At 40.2% G+C, this 23,994-nt stretch overlaps 1 protein-coding gene across 6 annotated transcripts in view; it reads left to right on the top strand.

The window, feature by feature from the left end:
- Nucleotides 1-306: 306 nt before the first annotated feature.
- Nucleotides 307-23,994, top strand: part of OSBPL1A (oxysterol binding protein like 1A) — a 70,910-nt gene continuing 47,222 nt past the window's right edge. For 2 of the 6 annotated variants that reach the window (XM_064507315.1, XM_064507310.1), the window contains exons 1-14: nucleotides 342-470; nucleotides 975-1,120; nucleotides 5,417-5,539; nucleotides 10,596-10,681; nucleotides 12,793-12,867; nucleotides 14,067-14,178; nucleotides 15,260-15,345; nucleotides 18,467-18,611; nucleotides 19,360-19,427; nucleotides 19,515-19,559; nucleotides 20,556-20,629; nucleotides 20,711-20,774; nucleotides 21,829-21,930; nucleotides 22,870-22,995. In XM_064507315.1, coding sequence (XP_064363385.1) covers nucleotides 5,419-5,539; nucleotides 10,596-10,681; nucleotides 12,793-12,867; nucleotides 14,067-14,178; nucleotides 15,260-15,345; nucleotides 18,467-18,611; nucleotides 19,360-19,427; nucleotides 19,515-19,559; nucleotides 20,556-20,629; nucleotides 20,711-20,774; nucleotides 21,829-21,930; nucleotides 22,870-22,995 — 1,104 coding nt within the window. In that variant the 5' untranslated portion in view covers nucleotides 342-470; nucleotides 975-1,120; nucleotides 5,417-5,418. Of the gene's footprint in view, nucleotides 471-532; nucleotides 686-974; nucleotides 1,121-5,416; nucleotides 5,540-10,595; nucleotides 10,682-12,792; nucleotides 12,868-14,066; nucleotides 14,179-15,259; nucleotides 15,346-18,466; nucleotides 18,612-19,359; nucleotides 19,428-19,514; nucleotides 19,560-20,555; nucleotides 20,630-20,710; nucleotides 20,775-21,828; nucleotides 21,931-22,869; nucleotides 22,996-23,994 lie in introns of those variants that run through there. The other 4 variants (XM_064507311.1, XM_064507312.1, XM_064507313.1 and 1 more) reach the window with 4 other exon arrangements.

Genomic DNA, 23,994 nt, shown 5'->3' with positions numbered 1-23,994 from the left:
CACAAGGCCGAAGGGACTTCCAGCAACACTTTTTTCCCCCTCTTGGTGGTCTGGTATTTTTGCTCTCCCGAGGTCATTTTGTGCAAGCCCCTGCCGTCCCTCTGCGAAGGCAGCACCATCTCACTCGCCTTCCCGCACTTGGCTGCCTTCTCCTTCCGGCAGGAGACGGCAGAGGCCGGAGGCGCGCGGCGGGGGACCGGACCGGGCCGAGGAGACCCGAAGCCGCCGGCCCGGCCCCGACCCGCCGCAGCGCAGCCAGCGGGCCGCTACCGCCCGGGCGCTGCCCCTCTCCCGCCACCACCAGGCGACGAAACGTTGCGGCCGCCCCTGAGCCCGCCGCGGCCGGGGTGGCGCCGCGCGGAGGCCGCGCCCGCCGCGGGCCTCGGAGCGGCCCCGCCTGGGCCGGCGCTGGCGCTGCCGCCGGCGGTCACGTGCGGGGCCGGTGCGTACTGCGCGGGGCGGGCGGCGCGGTGAGGCTCGGCTGGGCTCGGGAGGATTTGGGGAGGGGAGGGGATGGGGGCGGGGGGCTCCCCCGCGCTGCTCCCGCCTGGGGCGCTGGGCGCCGCGGGAGGCGGCCCGGCCTGCGGGGCGGCTCGGGCTCGGCGGGAGCGCAGGGCGCCGCCGCGCCCCCCGGCCCCCCAACCCGCCGCACCCCGGGCGTCCCGTCCTTCTTCCCCACCGCGAGGTGGGAAGCGAGCGCGGGCGGCAGGGGGGCGGGGGGGCTCCGCGGTGGCGCTCGGAAGCGGCGCGGTGCCCGTCGCCCTCCCGGGCCGCGGCGGCACAGCGGCCGTTTAACGGCTGCTGCCGTTGGAAGAAGCCGTGCGCGAGCGGCGGCGGTGCGTTGGGAGCGCGGGGGCTGCCCGGGTCCGCGCTCGGCTTGCGGCTGTGCGGGCACTGATCCGGGGAGAGCTGGCGCTGGCCGGAGTGGGCTTGTGCAAAGCTCCTGGGCTGAAAGAAAGTCTTTGACCTGACAGAGCTAAACCGCGTGCAGAAAATAGCCAGGAGATGTCCCAGAGCGGCGATTAGTGTAAATACCCTTGCCCAGGCACTGGCTGGTGAAGAGGTGCTGTGTTCTTGCTTCCACGTTGGCTGCTGTTGCGCAGAAGTAGCTTTGTTTTAGGTAAGTGGCTGCTTGACACGAAATGTCAGTGAAACTATGCCATAGAAGCATGCTCAAGTTCCAATTCTTAGGACCTTTTACCTGGAAATTAAAATAACTATTTTTAGGGAGCATCACTGGATGCTTGTGATGCTGCAGCTCTTCCTCCTTGGAACAGCTGCTGTCGGTACAGTACATTGTGTGGGTTTGTAAATCCAGTTCTGTCTGTCTGTGCAGTTTGGGGCTTTCTGTCTTCTCCTTCACAAGCCTCACGTCGTAAGACGTACTTGCTGGGACAAGTAAGAAGTCTTCCTAAGCAAGTATCATCCTCTCCTACAGGAATCTAGTTTTCGCTGCTAGAGGGAGATCTTCTGAAATACCAGCCAATGGTGTACTCCTGCCCAGCCTTACTACTTGTCATGAATGGAAAGCTGCCTCTGCCACCGGTAGCTGCTGACTCAGAGCCTTCTTGTTAGATTAGGCAGTGCCCGTACTGTTTCTGCTGCTTGCAACTGCTGTTAAGCTGCAGCAGAGTGAGAGCCAGCAATGTGCTAGCTGACGTATTTTGTTGCTGTTTTGGACTGTGTACATATGACAGGAGGCCTCAGCGTGGGAGAAGAAATCAAAGTAAAAGCAAGCGGTTCATATCAACAGTACTGCTCCTTAGTCAGGGATGGCACTTTAGATCTTCATAGACCTCTTGGTGAGGAAAGCGATTTTTTTGCTTGGACTCTCCTAGAAGTTAGATAAGCATAGCTTGTATGTCAGCAGCTGTTAGCTGGCCTTCCCTGGTTAAGTATTCTGCAAGATTCCTTAATCAGGTGTGCAAACAGCATGCTAACTTGGGCTCTCAAGTCTGTGTTGAAAACAACCCCTACATGAAGACACATGCTTTTGTTGAGTGAGGAAAATCTCTCCAGTGGAGGGTTCACAGAGGAAGATAAAAGCAGAGTATCTTAAATGCTGTTCTTTATATCTTCTTACAGGATAAGATTCAATTAGCAGTCAAGTACTGCTCAAGTAGTCCTAATGAGTTTAACAAAAGTGCCTCGCAGTTGCATCTCAGCTGTGTAGGAGATCCTAAATATTGTTCCTGTGTTATTTTCTCATGGCATAGTAGTAACTATAGAGACTAGCATACAAGCCTTTCAACAGTACAAGGCATAACGATGAGCCATGAAAAGCAGTTTAACTTATATCATCTGATTAATGGACTAATGTAATGATGGCAACATCACTGATGGAGCAGATGTCAGTTCATGTAAGTGGCTAATAGCTTAACTTATAAGCAGCACAATTTATCGGGATTAACCTGTTAGTAGTATCTTATGGCTAATAAATCCAAACTAAACCATTAAGTGTCTCCCTCAGTGCTGGTGAGCTGTCATGGTACCTCAAAACTGTTGGGAAAGGATTTTGGAGCTCTTTGGATGGCAGGTCATGTGACCAAATAGTGTATTCCCGTCTGCCGTGGCGCACAGATGTACCGAATAAAATTGCCAGCCTGTAGAGTTTGAGTGCCTATGTATTGATTTCTTTCAGCAATCTAAACTTGCCACTCCAAATCCTCTGCTGGCTGTTGCTGACCTCCATTACAGAGCAAATCATAATGCTTAAATCAGTATTTTCAAGATTATGCTAACTTGTCTTCAGAGCCCCTTGCTGCTGGCTTCATTTAGGCACTAGTACTAACTTGAGCTTCTGTTAACAAAAACTTCAGGGTCTGTATTACTTGTTGTCTAATGAATGACTCTGGACAGATTCACTTTCCAGCCCCAACTGCAGGAGCATTTCCATGTGAATGACCCTTCTAACTATGACTAATAGCCAGCCAGTCATTCTTCTGCATCACTGCATACTTGAAGCTTACAAAGTGTATTTGAAATTCAAGGCTTGGCCTAAACAGCAAAGTCTCTGGGGACTGAAATACTGAAGCAAATGGACCTTTCTTAGCTGTGTTACTACACATTTCACTCTACTGATAATATTTGCTGTAAGAGTTTAAAAAAAAGATCAGTGATTTTAACCTAATGACTGCTAAGGAAAGAATCATACAAGTAGTTTTACTCGGTCGTTCAGCTTTCTGTGTATGCTAAGCTCTTTAACATTCTGCTCATGCACATTGCGGGCCCTGCTGCATATGTAAGAGTTGCGCATTTGGATCAGTCTTTTAGTTCCCTTCCCAAGCAGTCTTTTCTTCCTTCTCATCAATATCGAATGGGAGAGGTTCTTAATGTGTTGCATGTGCACTGCTGTCTGTGTGGGATGTTGACAAATAATATGGGGTAATGATAAGAGTATGATTCTCATGTGATACACTGAGAGATTGCTAAAGAAATATTGGGTGGAAGGCAGAGAAATGAAGGATGAGCTTTGCTTTTTTTAATGAATAAGTCAGCAAAATGAGCTCTAACTATGCTGTTAGCTTCTGACTGTATGATTCCTGATGCTGTGTTCTACGGTCCACTAAATAGTATCTCTCATCTTCAGAGAAAGTATTACAGACTGATAATGCATCAACATATTTCATTTTGATCTTTCTCTAGACACTAGTAAAACAGCTTCACTGGACAAATGATACATGCCCTAATAGCAACAAGCTAGACCTGTTTGCCTCAGACAAATGGTTAGGCTCCTGTTTAGGGGAGAAGTTGGCGTCAGGGCTTGAAGGTTTACCAGAAGTACTAGTGCTATTTCTTCTAGCAAAACTGTAGACAAAAGCTGTTTGTGTCTGCCATTCAGCTGTCCCCTGAACATCAGGGGAAAATTCTTATCTTGGTGTTGCCAGCCCTTGGGGAGTCTGTCCCCTGCTCTACATTTGTCTCCCAGTCTCTTAGATATTACATTATCCGTCACCGTGATGTGCTTTTTCTTGCTTACCCAGTGCTCTCATCTTGTATAGATTTCCCAGAAAAAACTGCAGTGGTCACAAGAAACAGAATCGTCTCTTCTCTTGTTGAGTGGCTTCTCACCTTGCAGTAGTATCTGTTGCCTGTGGAGTTGTGAATGTGTGTGATGCAACTGAGCTGCCTGACCAGTGCAGCAGAGTGTAAACATGTTGTGGGACCACTGGAAACCTCTGGTAGTGTAGAAAAGCTAACTTTTTTTGGCTGATAATATACTTTGCAATCATTAACTGACCTAAGAAATCTATATTCTGCAGGATCTAGTTAAGTCTGATGTGTCAGGTGAAGAAGGTAAATTGGAGGCAAAAAATGTGGGCAGACAGTTCTTTTAGTGTTGTTCTTAGCGACAGTAAACTGTATATTGCAGCACAGTCTTTTCAGGTTGCTTTTACAGCTGCTTAACTCCTCTTAAAAGGTGTGTAATCCATGAAAATGGATTTTCTCCCATGCTGAGCTGTGCTGCATCTGGATCTAGTTGTAATAGCATTAAAAAAAAGTTCAAATTACCTATTTGAGCGTGGAAAGATTGGTCAAGACATCAGTTAATAACTGTCTTCAGTGAGAGACCTGATAAGTAGCCGTATGAGTTGCCCAAAGGTCTCATGCTTCTTTTAGTAAAGACCTATAAAATAGCTATGCTGATAAGTTTTGTTTTTCTCGCTTCTTTGAAAGATATAAATCCTCCTTTTAGTTCAAAAGCAATATTAATACGAGAACTAGCTGGTGGTATTTTATAATTGTGTGTTAATTTCTTTATGTTGTACTAATGTGCATCTTAAGGTCAAATGTGGAAAGATGTTTGAGTATCTGACTCCCCTTCAAATCAAGGTGAGGGGAGCCAAGTATCTGAGTTTCGTAAGTTGGTTTTACCAGTCAGTGAATGGGCATCTGGGATCTCCATATGAACATGGTTTCTGTTCTCCAGGTGTTAGTAGTTAAAATGAGTCACAACTAATTCTGAAGAAGTATTTGGGCTAATAGATATACATCATAATTTCTTTTTTTCCTCATTGTCTCTGAAAACCTTGCATGAAAAAGGTGAAAACCTTAAGAGGAAAGAGTAAATGCTTACTAGTTATGCTTGTAGCAAAGATATTTCTCATTTGTGTCACACAGTTTCAATACCCAAGTCACGCCTAGAACCTAGAAAACCAAGAAGCAAGAAAACATTGGAATTACGTTATTTAGCTTCTATATTTAGATGAGGAATTTTAATGCTTCTTACAGTGGCATGACTGGGTGCTGGGCAGTGAAGAACAGCTTGGACGTTAAAGGTCTTCCACGTAGGAAATAACTATGTCTCTCATGCTGGGGTTCAGACTAAATAAGGGCGAAAGCTGGTATAATATTAAGCCATAATTTATAGCAGCATACGACACTTGTGAAATTAGTTCTCTTGTATCTTTATTAGAGATGAGTACAGAAGCAGAACAGCAGCTTCTCCATGATGCTAGAAATGGAAACTCTGAAGAAGTTAAACAGCTTCTGGATACCATGGACAAAGGAGAAATAATCTTTAACATCAATTGTAAAGGTTAGTAGACCTCCTCACATGTCTGTAACCTCACTGTTGAAGCCACATTTAGTGAAACTGTTAATGATAGGACAGCCTTGCTTTCTCTGAAGTGCTCAATAGACTAATAGAAACCACTTATGCAACTGCTTTTACCATGTGACATTTAAGGCCATACTGTATGGGGAAGAGATCATAAACACAGAGTATAGGTAAATGTAATTTACAGAGCTCAGAGTAGTTAACTGAAGCTAGAAATGTCAACAAGTTGAAGAAGCAGTACCTCTTTCTGCCAACACCTAAGCTGATGCCAACATTGGAGTTTATAATATTAAACAAAACAGACCAGGATGTAAGGAGATGTTTCAGGGATGTAAAGAGCCTCAGTCAAGGCTGCAGAAGAGAACAGGTACCTTATGTATGCTCTGCTAAATATGATTTTTAAGCCATGGTTCATTATGAATTCATTATCAGCAGCTACATGTCTTACTGCTTACAAGGAGGATTGGGACAAATGTATGTTTTTTTCCTTTTAGATGTATACTAGATCACTTGGGAAGAGAAAGTAGAAATTGCTGGTCTGGCTCTTTGGCCAACTTTAAAATTCTGCATACGCATATCTAACAAATGGTTCAGGCTAAGCAATTTACTTGCTGAGCATTAAAACTTCAAACTGGGGCTGGGTTAGCAAGATTGTTAGCAGCAGCAGACCGCCTTATTTTTTACTCATTAAATAGCTTTATATTTCTCTTTATTTACACAAGTGTTTCTGCTTGCTTCAAGAGAGTGGATGTATGTACTGCTTTTTCTACACAGGCTGATGTTTCTTTGTTCAACATTCAGCTGTTAATTAGCACTGGGAAGATAGTGGTACAAAGTGTGTATGTGGGGTGGGAGGGGGGAATCATCCTTCCTGTCTCAGCCATGACAAAGGGAACACCTTGCCCCATAGGGCAGGGAAGGCTGTTATCCAAACAAGTTCTATCCTTTTCCCAACTTCAGTTCTTAATCATCAGTTTACTCATGCTTTTGTTTGACTACTCAGTCTTGTCTGTGTTTTCACAATAGTTAAAGCGCTCACCTCACAAAACAAGCTGTAAAACTAAACTCTTGCTACTTCATCTTCGGGAAGCTAGTTCATAATTTAAAACTGAACTAGATGGAGCTAGAATCTTCCACCCTCACAAGTATGTCCTTTGCAAACATTCATGACATCATCTGTAGTGCCTGCTGGAAGAAAAATCCTAAGATTCATGCACCAGTGCACGTGAGTAGATAGCTGGAGTATCCTATGCTTGGAGTTTTCAGAGCTTCTTAGGTGTGTTCTTCTTAAACCTAATCTAAAGGCAGGAAAGCCTAATGAAATGGCATAATCTGCAGTCAAGGAGTAAATCAAGCAAATTGGTCTCAGGTTAGCATTCCTGATCAAAGTCGAGTGCTAGTATTGTGAAAGTCAGCAGATAGGTAGAGACTCAGCTAGTGAAGGGAAAGATAGATAGTGCTTAGCTGTTACTTTTCCAGTTTAGCAGTACATGGCTGCCAGCCAGCTAATACATGCATGCTAATGGAAGATCTAGGAAACTAGAGGTAATGTGGTGGTGGTAGTTCACATGAAACAAAGTAATTCTGGATATGGAATCCCTACTGGATGAAATCTCTGCTCTTTAAGCTCTGGTTTCTTCTAAATGGGTTAATCTGTTCAAAGACAAAGAAATGTGACTGAAATGTTCTCTGGAGGAACTGTTCTGGTAGTGTGAAACTTCAGAGTTAAATCTTTATTCTTGCACAGCTGTTCTTCAGAGACAGCTGACCATTTTGATTACTCTGCTTCTGTAGAGTACCCCATTGTAAATCATCTAAGACAAACTCAGGCCAGACAGCATCTACAGTATAACTAACTCTGCCGTTAAGCTTCCTCACTACCAAAAACATTGTCTTGCTGCAAATCGTGATCTGTTAGGTAATACCAGATAGTAGTCGCATAACCACATGGTAATTAACTAAAATGAAGGCTGTAGTCTGTAACATTTTGCAACCTTCAGTCTTTCTTCTCTTCCCTTCAGCCTCTTCTCTTTCTATGATTAACTTCTAGATAATGATAGATGTCCCTAGAAAGACAGGGTGTGGGGTATCTTCAGTGCTGCAGCCGCTCCTTCAGAACTTGCATCTGACCTGGCAGTGATGGAATAAAGTACTTTTGGAGCAGGTGGAAGGCCATACTGGAGGTAGTGTAAACTTCCCCCTAAAAGCACCCTGGGAGTCTTGAGTCTAAAAGATTTATATGCCTGAGTGTCAAAACTTACCTTCAGCATCTTGTAAAGCGTGTCTTCTCTTTGGAAGGGTGAACCCTTGCTGAGACTGCACATTAGGTTCATAACCATGAACAGTGATCCCAAAATCTCAATTTCAGCAAAAGTGAAGGAAGAGAAAACAAATCCAGGCTTGTCATACTTGTTCTGTTGTGGTTGGTTTCTAGCTAACCAACACTTGCAGATAAGCAAGACATGCTTCATGAAAATCAAGCCAAATGGAGTAAACCTCAATTTCCAGTTTTCTCAGATCACTGATCTCAGAAGAGGTATCTGCATTAAAATAACACTAAACCTGGGTTTCATCCAAAACAGTCAGGCTATCAAAGGCCCTCTCTGCATTGGCTCATTCTCCTTAAATACAAGAACCTTGAATATCTAGACCTTGCAAAGTGAGAAAACTGTAAAATGAGGTGAGTGATCAATAGCAAATATATAATGCCAGTATGTATATTTGAATATATATTCAGCAGCCTGACAGACCACAACCCAAAGATGACCATCTAGTTCTTGTTCATTCTTTTAACTGAATGAATTGAGATTTACAGTTACGTGGCATCAAAGCAAAGAATTGGGGGGGGAAGGGGGATTGTTCGCTTTTTATTGTGTTAGTCTGTTTTCCTATCTTCTTCTTGTCTATCTTCTCGTTCTCCCCAGTGCACTGATGTCCTGGTAGAAAACATAGGATGTGATAAAGTGCAGACACTTGTGGTCACTTGAAGAGAAGTAACATACACTTCAAGAGTCTGATGTAACTGCTTAGCTGATATCAGAAGGACAAACATTCAGAGTAGTTGCAGAGCAAAGGCCTCTGGCACTTTATTGAGTAAAAACTTCATATCTTGAGAAATTTCTGAATTTTTTCATAACTGAATTGCTTGGCGGCAGCATTGTCTTACCATCTCTGTAACTAATGCCTGACTTGGGCTAATTGTATGAGTTCAGCACAACTTTGGCCCCTTTGGCATTCTTTGAAAGAACCTTTCATATGTCATCTTGAGGCTGGGAAGGCTCAAATCAGGACCAGTGTTCAAACCTTCTTAAAAACAGCTCACATACTTTGGAACTTTAAGAGGGGTGGTGTCAGTTTAGTATAGACCTTGGCATATATACAACCCTCTGTTGTACTACTTGGCTAAGAAGCATGGCAGGATAGCCACAGCAATATGTGTGATTCCTAAAAATGACTTCTTCATATACCTCATGAACTAAAGGAATGGCTTCAATCAGTCAAAGTTCACTAGAAAGTGTATATCATAATCAGTTAAAAAAAAAAGTGAGATTTGTGATGCCTGTTTTGGTATTGAGAGATATGATGCTCAATGAAAACTTAAAGTTGAGCTTACATCGTTTAGATCTTAGTGTTACTGGTCAAAGTGCAAGGATTTCAGCTCTGCTAGACTGACACAGATAGTCTCCATTGGTGTGCTATTCAGTATAGTCCCAGAGTTAGTGGTCCACGTGGTATGTATCTTCTGTGGTACTTGGGCGCATCAGTTGCATAGGGCAAGAACTCTGTAGGCCAGACTGGGATGAGAGGAAGGTATTGAATCTGGGGTTGGAGCAAGAGTAGGAGTTGAAGAAAGAGAGCCAAATAACAAAAGAAATAGCCAGTAGTAGGCAGAAATGTTAGCTGGAAACAATTACAAGGAATGGGGAAGTATTTCAGCTGTGAACCCTATTCTAATGTTAATTTTTAAAATGGAAGTAAAAAGAGAATGATGAACTTGTAAGACCAGTAGTTCTCCTTTTTGCTTGTGCTAGTGGCTTGTCTCCTTAGGACAAACTGTTATGTTGTGTATGTTCCCAAAGTCAATGCTTGAAGAGAAAACTTGATGGTGACTGTAACTTAATACAGTTTAATGCCTCATGTCCCCTTTGGTTCCATAGCTTTTGGGTAGCACTCAGAATGCTGTGGGCTTGTTGCATAGTAAGCACAAAGCTTCAGTCAGCTTTGCTTGATAGAGTGGAGTGTTGCAACAAGGGGAAGCTAATATCAACTGCCAGCTTAGTAGTAGTCTCCAATGCTTTCAAATCCTGCTTTTAAAAGAAGCGATTGTAAGACAATTCTTGAATATCAGTCATACAGCCAGTCCTCTAGGAAATGCTTTAAAAGCTTGTTAAAGCATAACTGGTATTATCCTTTAGATTGCCCCTTCTGTGCCTGCTTTCTGCCTATATTTGTCTTGTCACAAAGTTTTTAAAATCATGAAACTTTCTTAGTAAGGCTTTCTGTATTTAAAAAATGAATCCAAGAACAAAGCTACAAAAACCCCTGAACTTTGGTTCATACCAACTGTTTTATTCTGAATTTCTGTTCTGAAGGTACTTTGTCCTAGCTCTCATTCATATGCAAGAAATAAAACCAGGTAAGCGAAACTTTTTTGATCCACTTAAGAGAAATATGTGTACTTGCACTCTGAATGAAAGTAACTGAAGCTTGTTGCTGATATCAAAGCACAAGATATTACACGAAGGCAAAAGTTTTAATGGCCATCAAACAGCATGGCTTTCTCCTTCCAGAAAGATTTTGTAGATTTGAATCTGTAATTTGCTCAGACCATGGCCTGATCTAATGATTCAGATTAAGTGAATTGTAATGATGCTTCCTGGCCTCTGTGCTCCAAAAAACAAAAGCCAAAAGATACACCAGACCCTCTCTATGTTACTATGGAGAATGATCATCCATGCCACCGCTCAAGCACATGACTCTTGTTGTATTGCGTTACCAAAACTCAATTTACCTGATTCTGTTTTGTATCTTCTAGGCAGAAGTAAATCTAATTTGGGTTGGACACCTCTTCACCTTGCATGCTACTTTGGACATGCTGTTGTGGTAGAGGATTTGCTGAAGGTATCTCTCTACTTGCCTCTCTCTATAAGGCAGAAGATTCTTATGCTAGAAGCACTTAGTATTTACTCAGTTTTTTGTGATGGAAGAAAGGCTTGTTTGTAGAAAGACAGAGCCACTCCAACAGTTTATCTGTGTGGAACACAGATAACTAAGCTGACTTAAAACTAGGGAGTGGAATAGTTGCAGTATTAAGAAGGTCATTCCCAGTTACAAGGACTCAAGATAACGACACTGAAAGTTGCTGAGGTGTTGCAGTAGTATACTGCTGTTACTTTGAACAGTGTTTACAGCTACCAGTAGTGAGCTAACTTTCTCATGAAGCATGTGTGTGTGTGTTTACTAACCATCTGAATGTTGGAATGAAAAACATGTACAGTATAGAGCTATGCACTTGTGAAAGCATCGGTCCTTTTCATGCTCAATGGATATCCGCATATATTAAGCCAGCAATAGGTAGTAGTAATGCCAGTACTTCAAGGGTCTGATCTAGTTTACTGTAGTACTAATAAGTATATAATTCAGACAGTTTCACTGATTGTGTTATAGGAAAGGCTAAAGTGTTTCAGATGCAAAAAATCCAGGCTAATTGTATGGTACAGTTGTACAAAGAAGTATGTGAAGAATTCTGGGCAAAGTAACTTGTGTTTATTTATTTTTTTTCCAGGCATAGACTAACATAGTTTGACTCATTGTTTCTCTCTGACTTCTTAGAAATGTTGAACTCTTAACCTCTGTGGTCAAAGCTGACCCACTGGTATCTTCATAGCAACCTCTGCAGTACATTTTCAGTTACTTCTGGCTGAGGTCTTTTCTTACCCCCAGTCCTCAGGGTAGCTTCAGCCAACCTTAACTGTGTCATTTGGACACCATATTCCTGTCTGAAAGCTTTTGCTGTAGATAGCAGGAACACTTTAAACAGGCTCAAATGGAAAGGTAGCTAATCTAAACTTGAAATCCGTTTGAAATAAAGACTACCAACTGTAATTGTGACTCTAAAGCAGGAAATAAAGCTGAGATTTCTTTGGAAAATTCTTCTCTAGCCTATACACCTGCTCAGTAGATGATGCTGCTCTCAATCCGAGAGCGCTACTTAATGCAAAACGTAAAGTTATGTCATCTAATGCATTTGTCAGCCCTTCCGGAGTTGAAAGAGAATATACAACTTTAAGTGCTCTTTCTTCATTGCTTATAGGGCTTTTGAAAGGGTATTAGTTAAAGAATAAAGGTTAATAATAAAGGAGGCCATGCATCTTTGGAAGCTGACATATAAAAGTTTTTGTATACTTGGGCCTAGATTTCATGTTCAAAGAGCAAGTCAGGTATAATCAGAAATAGGGCTCTGCAGTTACAAGAACCAGAGTCAGAGCCTGTCAGTTAACTTTAGGCCAGCAGCAGTGGTCTGGTTAAACTACATGATCAAGGCACAGATGTGATAAATATTTCCTGACCTCTTTCTGACCTTTTGAGAGGGTAGTTAAAGCAGTGTAGAAGAGACATTTAAAGGTAAGGTTTCTTTTTCTGCTGGAACAGTGCCTATACAGTGTGCCAAGCACCCTTCCTTTCAGAGAAAGGGAATGGGATGGGGAAAGTGTGAAACAAGAGGACAGGAGAGTTGAGACAAAGATGCTAGAAAAGAAAGGGTTAACTTCCAGGTAGTACAATCTTAATGCTGACATTGAAGTTTTCACATTGGGTGAAAGAATAACAATAGGTATTTAGAGAGAACAAAGCTTTTTGCTACCCTGTGTTGTGCATCTGTAATAATAATATATGTTTGCATGTTATCCAGTACTGTTACAGTTCTTCTAGTAATTAAAAAAAAAATCTGTTAAACTTGTCTTCTGTCTACCTTCATCTCAGAAATGAAAGATACCCCTGGAAAAGATAAGGGAGGCTTTTCCCTTTTGAAGCTGTTTGAAGCTTATGTTCAAAGCTTATGAAGCTTTGAATCGTGCATATGAACTTTATCTTGGTTTCCATTGTGGCTGTGTTACAGTTCTAGTCTGATACGCCATAAGGCCTTTCATTGCAGCGGCCTGCCCTCCCCCCATAAGAGTGCATAGCTGTGCAGATCTTGTTGGAAGGATATTCAGATGTCTTTTGCTATTTAGGCTGGTGCAGATGTGAACGTGCTGAATGACATGGGGGACACTCCACTCCATCGTGCAGCTTTCACAGGGCGGAAGGTAATGTATTTTGGCCTTTTTTAAGCCTCTCTCATAGGGTTATTAAGGAAACTCTAGCATAAGATCTCTACAAAAAGTTGTTCATACAGTGTCTCCCAGAAAATGACTTGCTGTCTGTTGTGGTACAGTGTGTTCAAAAGAACTAGGCACATCGGACCTTTTTGCACAGCTGATGCAACTCTGGCCAAAACAAAAACATGGTACAAATACCTTTTTTTTGAAAACAGGAGAAGACTGGTCCATTCTCTTCCTTGCTATACTTTGTCATATCTTTTTAGCTTTTTGTTGGTGAGAATGTTGCTAGCAGTGGGAGAAAAAAAGCATAGTAGTTGTCTTCAACTGAAGTACTGTGTACTACTTGTGCAGCTGACTAACTTGTGCTGCTTCTGTTCTGGCAGAAGTTCTGTTCTGTGCCAGAGGTAAAACACTTAAGCGTGGCGCTATCTCCAGATGCAGCTGCCAATTACTGTGTGGAAACCAGTGTAAAGATCTGTCATCTACTGCTAAAGTACAATAAATTAATCTACACTTGTGCTTGTATCTGTTTGACACAGTACAAGGAATTGAAATTTTTCCCCCTAACTAAATGCATATCTACATAGAGAGCAGCCAGCATTGTTTTCATTTTAGTGGCTTCTGGAGGGGAAGCGAGGCGGGAAAAATATGCCACACTGGTCTATTTGGTGTCTGGAAGTACTGTTTCTTTCTAGAAAGCTGGAACCAAAGAGCTTTCTATAGGCCTGTAATGTGAGACTAGTTTGTTTGTTCCCCACTTCCTGCTGTCATTTCCAAACTAAAGCTACTTCTATGGATAACCACTCGGCCCTTCTGAAAGGGTGACTTCTTTAGTCACAAGATTACCCTTATCAAAAGTGCTGAGCATACTTTTTTTAATCTGTCAAATTCAGCATTCTCATCAGGCACAAAGATAGTCTTTTAAATGGGACTGGGTTTTTTCAGCCATAACTTATTTCCTGTTCCCTCCCTCAGCCTGACTAACGTGAAAGAGAAGGTTGCAGTCAGTCCCTCAACTGAGTCCCTCCATCTCTCTAAAACATTCCTTCCTGCTCTTGTAACTCAGCTGTGGTGAGACGCTGTTCCCCAGCTCATGTTACAAGCTGTCAAAAGCTGGAAAGCCCAATTCTGGCTTTGCCACAACTGAAATAGATTAAAAAAATGCTTGTCAACTTGTTTTCCAGGAGGTGGTGATGTTACTCTTGCAACGTAATGCTGATACTTCTATTGTTAATGGGAGTGGACAGACTGCAAAAGAAGTTACTCATGATAAAGAGATAAGGAATATGTTGGAAGGTAACTTTCATAGGTCATAGATTGTTTCTAAACATTTGTACTTTCTGAAGCTGTTCTTTCCTTACAAGTTACTGAAGCTCACTTGAATTTTCTCTTTAGATTTGGTCATTTGAAAAAAAAATTTTTTTTCCTGCAATATTGGTAGTTTTTCCACAATATATCTGCAGTTTACTTGGAGAAATAAGTATTATAAATACCTACAGCATTATTCAAATAAATATTTCAATCCTATTGGGGTGTTACATGCTACAGTTCTGAATGATAAATGGCAGTCAAAGCCTTAGCTCACTAGAATGAGGAAAAACTAGTCAAGAATAAGTGGCTTTGCAAAATCCTGAACACTTTATAAAGGTGACCCAGTGTTGGATCACGTTTAGGACTTGCTGTTGCAGTCTTAGAGATTATTTAAAAAAAAAAAATCCTTCACCTCACTTCCTCTGCCATCTTGCAGGTAATAAAAGTGAGGGAGATGGTGCCCCAGTTACTTACGTAGGGCTGACTGGTTTTAAGGTTGGAGAGTTCAAGAGCTCTGTTGCCTCCTGATGTTATTAATAATGCACTGCCCCTAAATACTGCTGAAGTATCACATCCAGTACAGAGACTATATGCAAAAGTTGATCTCTCTTCTAGTTCTACATGCAAGTGTACAGATAAGTCCTTTCCAGACACTTATCTGCTGAATTTTTGGAGAAAAAACAGAATTTCTGTAGGATGGTAGAAAGAATAGAGGAAAAAAGCAGAGAAGAGTGCAGGGGAGATCTGATGGAGTGGGAAGGAAAGCATATATATTACCTGGTTTCCCTTTTTCTTAGGGGATAGGGTTGGGGATGGTGGTATAAAATACATACGCAAAACTTTTCAAATATTACTTGTTTTTGAACATCAAATTATGTCTCTGACACAGACTTTTCTGGAAAAATACGCTGCTTAATACTGATACTGCTTATCAGTATATGTCCCAGATAAATGATACTGGAAAGCCTTCTTTTTCTAGGCTTATTTTGGTACAGTTTTTTAAATGCCCTGCTTCAGACATAACTGCAACTTTACTGATATGACTGTTAAAATCTTTCTTTAAAAGCAGTGGAAAGGACACAAGAAAGGAAACTGGAAGAAGAGCTCTTAGGAGCAGCAAGAGAGGGAGAAACTGGGAAACTGACTGCCTTGGTAAGAATTCAAGTGCTTGTGCTACCTTTATGACCAACACTTAAAGCCGTAAAACTAATATCACATGTTCTTAGGGTTTGCAATTCAGAGTGCTGTGAATTCATAATAAGGTGTGCAGCGCTACTATTCTAATGGTAAGATGCAGAAGCCTCAAGTGTTTACCAATATCCTTGTTATCTAGTAAAAGGAATGGTTTTCTGTCTCTTTCAGGTTAGTTCGGAAAACTAAACTCTTCAGTTAGTTGCAAGTTCCAGTGTAATGATATAAGTTTGTTATGTTTTTGTAGATGCTTTAAATGTCGTAAGTGATTAAGCTTTCACCAGAGTATGGACTACTTTCAATCTTGAAAAAAAACTTTTGTCACTAGCATCCATTGCAGCTGAAGTAACTGTAGTTTGTAACAGTCATTTGCACAGCATAATTCCACGCTGAACAAGACTTAAATTGTACCTGCACACACACTATCTCATATTAATTCAAAGTGAATGATACCATGGTATAGTAAGGCTATAAGAGAAACAGGATCTGAATGCTTGAACTGAAGATCTTGAGAACCCTAAAGAGCTTCTTTGGAAGTAAGAGGGCAGTGTAGGACTTTTTCCACAAGGTTAATACCTTTAATATTACCTTTTAAGATACCAAAACAGTCTGAAATCTTTCATTTATTTCTAATGGAAAATTCTCAAATGTGAGATTTGTATCTTTAGAATTCTGGCATTCCCTACTTCTTTGCTTCAAAGCCAGAGTTCAAAGTTCAAAGTTTCTGCTATTTGCTCCTCCATGAATTTTGTCCCTTCTAGGCGGAAGAGCCCTTTTCTATCTAAGTTCTTGCATGGAAATGGTTCTTAAATCTTTAGTTGTCTTTGTTATTATCTTTAGTTTGGTACTATCCTCTCTTGAAATAGAGAACCAGTGCTGCACATATTAGCTGAGATGTGGAAGAATTATGCATTAATACATTGGCATAATTGTATTAATTGTAACTAATACACTGGTATAACTGGTCTGTTTCTGATTCTGGTAATTCTTACCCATTGCATTTGACATTGCATGCCTGTTGACTAAGCCTTAAACTGATCTGAAGAAGGTGACTCCTAATTTTTATAAATTTGTCATTAAAGAACATGGTGCTTTCTCTCATGTGACATGTAATCATGCATGCACATATATCTCTTCCTGTAAGCTGTTTTCATTTGCAATTGATTTTTTTATGTTAATATCATTGAGCTGTGTATATGTGAGCACAGCTATATGTTGACCTCTAAAACTTTTTAAAATACTTATACTTTTTGGTGACCTGGAGGCTGGATTTAAGCCAGTTAATAGTTCACTAAATTTATACAGGTTTTTCTTGGGAATCTTTAGGTGAATACTTGGACCTGTGACCATTTAAAATTTTAAAACTCCTGCTGACTCTTGAACAAGTCTGAAGAACTTTTTCCACTTCAAAATAGTTTTATGGTATAAACCTCTCTGACTTTCCCACCCTTCAGTTAATGCTTCTTGTGAACCGCCCTTTATTTTCAGAGTTCCTTATACTTGCCTGCTGATGTTCAGGACTTTCTGCTCCGGGTGTAATTTTTTTAATTACAAGCTACTGTGCTCATGAAACATCTTTAGCTGCTTTGGTCTACTTTATTGTGAGGCCTAATACACTAGAATTTGTTCTCTACTGCGCTGCTTTTGGAGCAGAGTTTCATTTACTTGAAAGATACCTCTTTATCTTTAACTCTCCTTTATTTTGATATTTTTAACAGTAAAAAGATAGTACTGTTTGTTTTTAAACACAATTTTTAGGAAGAGATGATTTAATGGGGTAGTTTCTCTAAACCTTCTTGCTGAACTTCAGGCTTCCCCCTACCTTCTCCCTGCATGCGCTTTCACCTAGCTGCTCCTTCTGATGTATTTTCTTAAAGTCAAATACTGGTGGTGGCTCTTGCTCTTCCCTCTTGTGAAGATTCTCATTAGATCACAATATGTTTAGCTACCAAAAGCTAGACATTCAGTAGCTGAATCTTAACCTGGGTTCTTTAGCCTTGAGGCAAAGCCAGGGACTGTGTTTCTCCTGTGAGTTCTCAAAAACTTACTGTACGCTTACTGAAATGGCTGGAGGGCTTTCTAGCTCAGTGAAGCTATCTATACAAGGTATAAGCTGCTGAAAGCACAGGATGTGGCTTAAAAGGTGTTGAGGGAAGGGAGTTGGAAAGGGCAGAGATAAGAGTTGTAAAACAGCTGGTCCAAAAGAACTAAAACCTAAGAACTCTCAGGAACTCAAGTATTTAAGATCTTAATATTAATGAGTTTATGCTTCTACAGACTGTCTCTCCATGACTTATATTCTCTTCCCATCTAAACTGTAAATAACAGCTGCAGCAGTTTATTCTTTAAGGCGAACTATTTTGAAGCACATTTAAGGTGGTTAGTGTTGATGCTGACCTAAATTGCTGCTGTGGGAATCCTGTTATTTTCAAGTAATTTCTCTAATACAACATATGGCTCATGCAGAAGACTTAAATTGGGTTTCTTTAAAATTTTTGCCATGCACCTGTGAATTTAGTCTCTTAAAACTGCTGAAAAGCAGCTTAGTATTTTTATTAAGACAGTCCTGTTTGTTTTGGAAGCTTAATTTTAATGGCTGCTATTGCATGTACACATCAAATAGCCACATATTTGAGCAGAAGTGTAGTGGTATTTTAGAGGGTTGAATAGCACCATGCTTAATAACAATGTTCTTGACAAGAAAAGGGGCAATTTCACAAAACTTATTCTTTTTCCTCAATTTCATAGCTGCTCTATTCTTGAAAGTTTCCCTGATAGTTAGACATCTAACAATATAGATGACTGAACTGTAGTGCTGGGGAATGTTCTCCAGCACTGTGTAATTTAACAATATAAATATTTCCAAGTTGTGCAGTAGAGGTGGGAAGGATAGAGGAAGTCCCTTACTGTAGCTGAACATCTTGCTTGATTGTTGTAGTTCTTGCCCTTCTCATAACATTCATTACCTGCCCTCTTCATTGCCAGATCTGCACTGAAGTGCTCTTTGGGCTTAGGAGCAGGTAACAGCCAAAAGAATGAACATGGCATCTGGGGAGTAAACAAAACTTTGGTTTTTTTTCAGTTAAACAAGCCAAAACCACCTGATATCAACTGTACAGATCAGATGGGAAATACACCATTGCATTGTGCAGCATACCGTGCCCATAAGCACTGTGCCTTAAAACTTCTGAAAAATGGAGCAAATCCCAAAATAAGAAACAAAAATGGTGAGTACCAAATGAAAGTCCACAAAGTGCTAAGAAAAGGAAGAAATTTAAAGCCTCTGTGAGCTATGTTACTTACCGTTTAATATTTAGGGAAAATCTTACGGTGCTTTACAAATCTTGTATTGCTAATAAAGGAAGCCTGACAGTGACTAAATTGCAAAATAATTATGAAAAGCTCGTGTGATAAGTATTTTGCTGCAACTCTTAACTTACCATTCCTAGAAAAGTCACATGCCCTTTTTCTTAACCATGATACCTGCTTGGTTTTTGTTTTCTTGATACTAAACCTTGTATATTGGACATGGATAACAAACAAAAAAATGCGGTAAGATTGAAGGCCTGGCACAGACAAGTAACTCTTCAGAAGAAGGATTATAATGAAAGCAAATCCAGGAAAACTTTACATAGATGTTAAATGGACTGTGTACTTACCATTATTGAGACATCTCTATCTTGATATTTGTGAATGTTCTGAATTTTTTTACATAGCTGAAGTGCTAAAAATTATCTTAAATAACTAAGAACAAAGGACCCTTACATGTCCAGTAGAACTGAAGGGCAGTTCAGTGCACTGAAGAACCTTTTTCATCTTCCACCTGAGAAGCTTATGTTTCTCATCCCCAGTAAATTCAGATGCTTGTGGGACCGAATTTCAGTGGGTATGCACAGTGTGAGAGAGATTAAAAAGTTAAGTGCCTCTAGGTTTATTTGCATCAAATTCTCATGCCTTGTCTTGGTTACTAAACAGATCAAACACCCCTTGATCTAGCCCAAGGAGCAGAAATGAAGCAGATACTGGGAGGTAAAACTGGAAAGGTAGGCACTCTTGTATCCATTTAAAATGCTGCTTTCCAAGACTAGCTAGTTGGAGTTATTTCTATAAAAGCTTTAATTTCTATGCAGGTTATCAACAAACCCCTGAGACGATATGAAGGTCTGCTGTGGAAGGTATGTTTTACTTCCTTTTCCGTAAAAAAGCTTATAGTATTTCCCAGTAAGTTATTTTACGTACTTAAGTTACAGTTGATAGATGAGGGAGCTTTTCAATGACACATTTGCTAGATGACTTAACTTTTATTCTAATACATTGGAGAAGTTATAGATGGGCTTGCCAAAGTGGAGCAGTAACCAGATTCAGGGCACTCTGATCTTAAAAACCTCAGTCCCTAGAATACATCTGATTTATTGGGGTGGTGGTGGTTATTTTTGTAGTATAGTTTCATTGTGGTAAAGTTTTGTACCCTATCTGTATGGTGGGCGCAATGCTCTTTCCTCTCTTGCATAGATGTCTTAAATCTTTAATAGCTTATTTGACTAACATTTTGCTACAAGTTAACCTTCTGTCAGATTTTTAAAAACTTAGAGGGAAGATGTGAGTCAAATACCTGTTTTTCTCTGATCTTCAAGCAGATTTCTTTTTTTTCCATGTAATAAAATTTTCTTGATCTTACACATGAACACCTAATTTTGATGTTCCTTTGTGGAATCTTTGAAGACTTTCTGAAGTTTTCTTCAGTGTAAATTTTCCTATGTATGCACACACATTTGTAAAATAAGGAACAGTTTTCTAAATGAGACCTATGTGTTAATGCTTGTGAAAGTTAAAATGTTGCAGTTAGCTTTCTTAATGTGTTTTTTTGTTTCTCATTTTGTTGTATAAAACGGAATTGTGCTGTGATCAGCAACCGCTCTAATATTAAAAAATGCAGTATTTTAACACTTCAGTTCCTAGTGAATAGCAAGATCAACAAAACCTTGTCTTTAGGTACTTTTTAACTTCCAGAAAAGAAAATACTGTAATTCTAAAGTATTCGGATTGTGATCACCAAGATAATACATAACACCTGCAATGTCCTGACAACAGCCAGTTTTATGTAATAGTCTTCAAGCTATCAGACTTACTGTGAACAGCAGCTGTTGAGCTGTTAACCTTCTGTCTTTTAGAGCTCACGATTTTTTGGTTGGAAACTGTACTGGGTAGTACTAGAACATGGAGTCCTTTCCTGGTATCGGAGACAGTAAGTTCTGTGTTTAAATTTCTGATAAATGAGGTAAGTAATTCCCTTCTTCACATTATTAAATCTCTTTTTCTTTCAAAGAGCTGATGCAGTAAATAATGATCATCGTCAGGGATGCAAGCATCTAACACAAGCTGTCTGCACGGTAGGAAGTGAGATGAGACTTGTAACTACTGGTTTTGAATGTGATGGTGTTCTGTACATAGACAATGAAATCTTTGGCTAGGTCGGTAAGCATGCCTTTATTAAAAACCCCTTGCGCTGTTGTGAGAAACACTTTGTCATTCTTTTCAAGCAAAGTAATTCAACATGTAAAATGACTGTTTAGCTGTTTCATCTCTTTCCAAAGTCTTGAGGATATAAATAAACATAAGACTTCCATAAAGCATGCCTCTTCAGCTGTGCAAAATGGCTGTTTGAACTGTGTGATGCGGAGTAACAAAGCTCTAGTTCCTCCTGTAACTTTCACTGGCTACTTGTGAGTGAATATTTAACTTAGGTTCATCTCAGTTGGAGAACTGAAATTTTGAAAGTGACTTTTGAAAAACCTTCTTACAGTAAAATTCAGTCATGCTTGTGGGATTCCCTTTTGGAAGGAATGGATGGAAGACAGAGCAAAAACAAGCCAGGTGTGACAGTCCACTTCAGGCAAAAGAATAATTATATCAGACCTTCTCATCACATAAGCGTATGGAAGGGAAAGAAGGGTATATAATGCAGAGGAAAATGGAAGTGTTCAAGGAGAATGAATTTAGGATCGTTTCAGTACTTTTTTCTTTAGCTCTATGTATTGGCACCAAAAATTCTCTGTTAAGCTATAGTTATATATACTGTTGCTATATAGAAAGTGATTCTTACCCTTCTATATATCTACAATTGCTTAATCTGGGCTGTCTTGCAGTATTGTTGAAACTTAGTCTGAATCCAGTGTTGCTGTGCAAATATTTCTTGACCTAAAGAACCTCAGTATTTTCATCCATGAGGCAGAAAAGTGCAACGCAACAGGCTTTGCAAAACTTTTCTAATAAAGCTTCTTTACTTGTAAACTGTACTTGCTTTGCATCAAAACTGAAGCAAAAACTTCAGAGTTGACAGTAATTTTCTTCTTTGCTTACTTTAACAGCAATTTTGTCTTTTTTTTTGTCCTTTTTTTCCAGATTCATTAAACTCATTTTTGCCACTTCTCCCCATCACTCTAGGTAAAATCTACAGACAATTGCTTCTTTTCTGTCAGATGTTTTGATGACACTGTTCATCGTTTCAAGATCCCTAAAAATAACACTCCTCCGCAAACTAGAGAGGTAATAGTGACTCTCTATTAAAGGCTTTAAGATGTAATAACTAATATAATAAAAAAATAATTTGCAAAGCTAACTATGGATGCCTAAGTAGTGGGTTCAGTTTCTTGAACATCAGGACGGGGTGACATAACTACATGTATTGAATCTTTTAGCATGGCTGTAGACTACCTAGCATGTCATTCTCTTTAAAATTTGTGCCTTGTTTTTCAGCTCTGTTCCTGTATTATGTCCCCTAGTCTAACTTTTTTTTTTCATTGCAAGTTCCTTCTGTTGCATTTCCTTTCATAATTTGTTATCCCAAATGAAAAAGATCTTAATGATATGTTCTACTTTTAGCCAAGCTCCAAGATGAGCTAATACATGATATTCAAAAAACCAGTGGATCTGAAACAAGAGAATTTTTTTTTTTTTAGGGCTTTTTTTGTAGTGTAGTTGGTACTGTGCACCGCTGTAGATGTAGTAACTAGAGATGACGTAGGGATGGAGGCAACAGGAGAAGAATCTACCTCCTCAATTATGGTAGTGCTTGGTTTTGCACACAGTTCGTGATACATAAGAAGGCAGACTTTGTCACAGAGACCTTGCTGTCTGAACAGAAAGCAAAAAATGCAAAATAAATTCCCTACGGTGTTTCTTTAAGAGTGACATCAATTAATTACATAACCTGGGATAGGCTTAGAGAGGTGTGTGGCATTTGTATTTGAAGTCTGATCAAGCAAGTCCTAGGTAGCAGTCTGACCGCAGCGTATCTCATCTTGGATATGATATGTTGCAATTTTTTAGCAATCTACTTTCTCCTAATTTTAGGGTGTCTCATGTTAATACTGCGTATCTTATTCATGTCAATAGAGCATTTTAATTCATTTTCTTTCATGTCTACTGTTGCCTTTTGGATGCGACTTTGGAAATATATTTTAACTCTATCTCTTTTCTGTTCAGGGTTGGCTGGAAGCAATAGAAGACCACTCTGCATATAGCACTCACTACTGCACACAGGAACAGCTGAGTAGTGATGATGAGGAAGATGATACAGTATCTGTTACAGACCTTCAAGAAACTCTGAAAGTATGTACTGAGTACTTGGCTCATGCATCTAGGCAGTTGCAGATTAATACTGGTTTGTGTTGGAATACTCAAATATACTTTTGGCCAAAAGTAATGATTCTTTCTTACCATAGATAGATAAATGCTGCTTGTATTTGCAGTGTTTACTGTCATTTATTCCTGTTCAGATTGTATGTATAAAATGGCATGTTTATCATAGCTACGGGAGTTGCTTTTTTCACTTCTATCAGCACTACTGCAAGGTAGAAAACTGTTTGAGACTCTTGGCCAGAAGAGGGAGCCTCATGTACTTAATTTGTTATTCTCTAGCTTTGGTTTGACCAAATGTAACCTTCAGCTATATGTACCTCTGTAAAACAGCCAATGAAACAGCTTAGGCATCAGCCTTTAACATCCCAAGTCACATCAGGTTCTCTGTACAGTGATTCTTCAGACTTCCAGTGGGGAATGAGTCTCTTGATTATTCTAGTATTCAACCTGTGGTTCTTTGCCGTACTTCACCTTGAAGTGAAAGGTTTTAGAAGTATATATAAGCAAAATTTCTGACACTGCAACACAAAAATCACAAAGTCACTTGTACCATACCTTGTGATATAAAAGGAAGAACTCAAAATAGCTCATGGCAGAAGGGAGATAGGGGAGGATATCGGGTGCTGGCAATTCCTGACAGCCCACTGAAGAAGGGGCTGCCAAGAAGTGTGGGCCTTAGCAGAACTCAGTAATTACTCACTTCAGCAGTTCCTGCCAATCATCTTCTGCAGCTGAGTTATGGATTATTCATCAGGTTGTGTCAGTGCAGTCCTGCTGTTTATCATGTGATTTGTCTTCAACGCACTGGGACCCTGTGGTAATACTCCACAGAAGCCTGCTCTTGGCCCCCAAATTGATCAGCACTGAGCTTGATAGGCTTCTTTACGAGAAAAACTTGAGTTATAAAACCTAATTGTACAAACTGACATAATAAACTTTGGAAGTAACATTTAGTGACTGTTTTCTCAG

This window comes from Dromaius novaehollandiae, chromosome 2, assembly GCF_036370855.1.
Source record: "Dromaius novaehollandiae isolate bDroNov1 chromosome 2, bDroNov1.hap1, whole genome shotgun sequence".
In the NCBI taxonomy this organism is placed as follows: domain Eukaryota; kingdom Metazoa; phylum Chordata; class Aves; order Casuariiformes; family Dromaiidae; genus Dromaius; species Dromaius novaehollandiae.
Note: the sequence above shows the minus strand (reverse complement) of the source record. Positions and strands in the feature narration are given on the sequence as shown.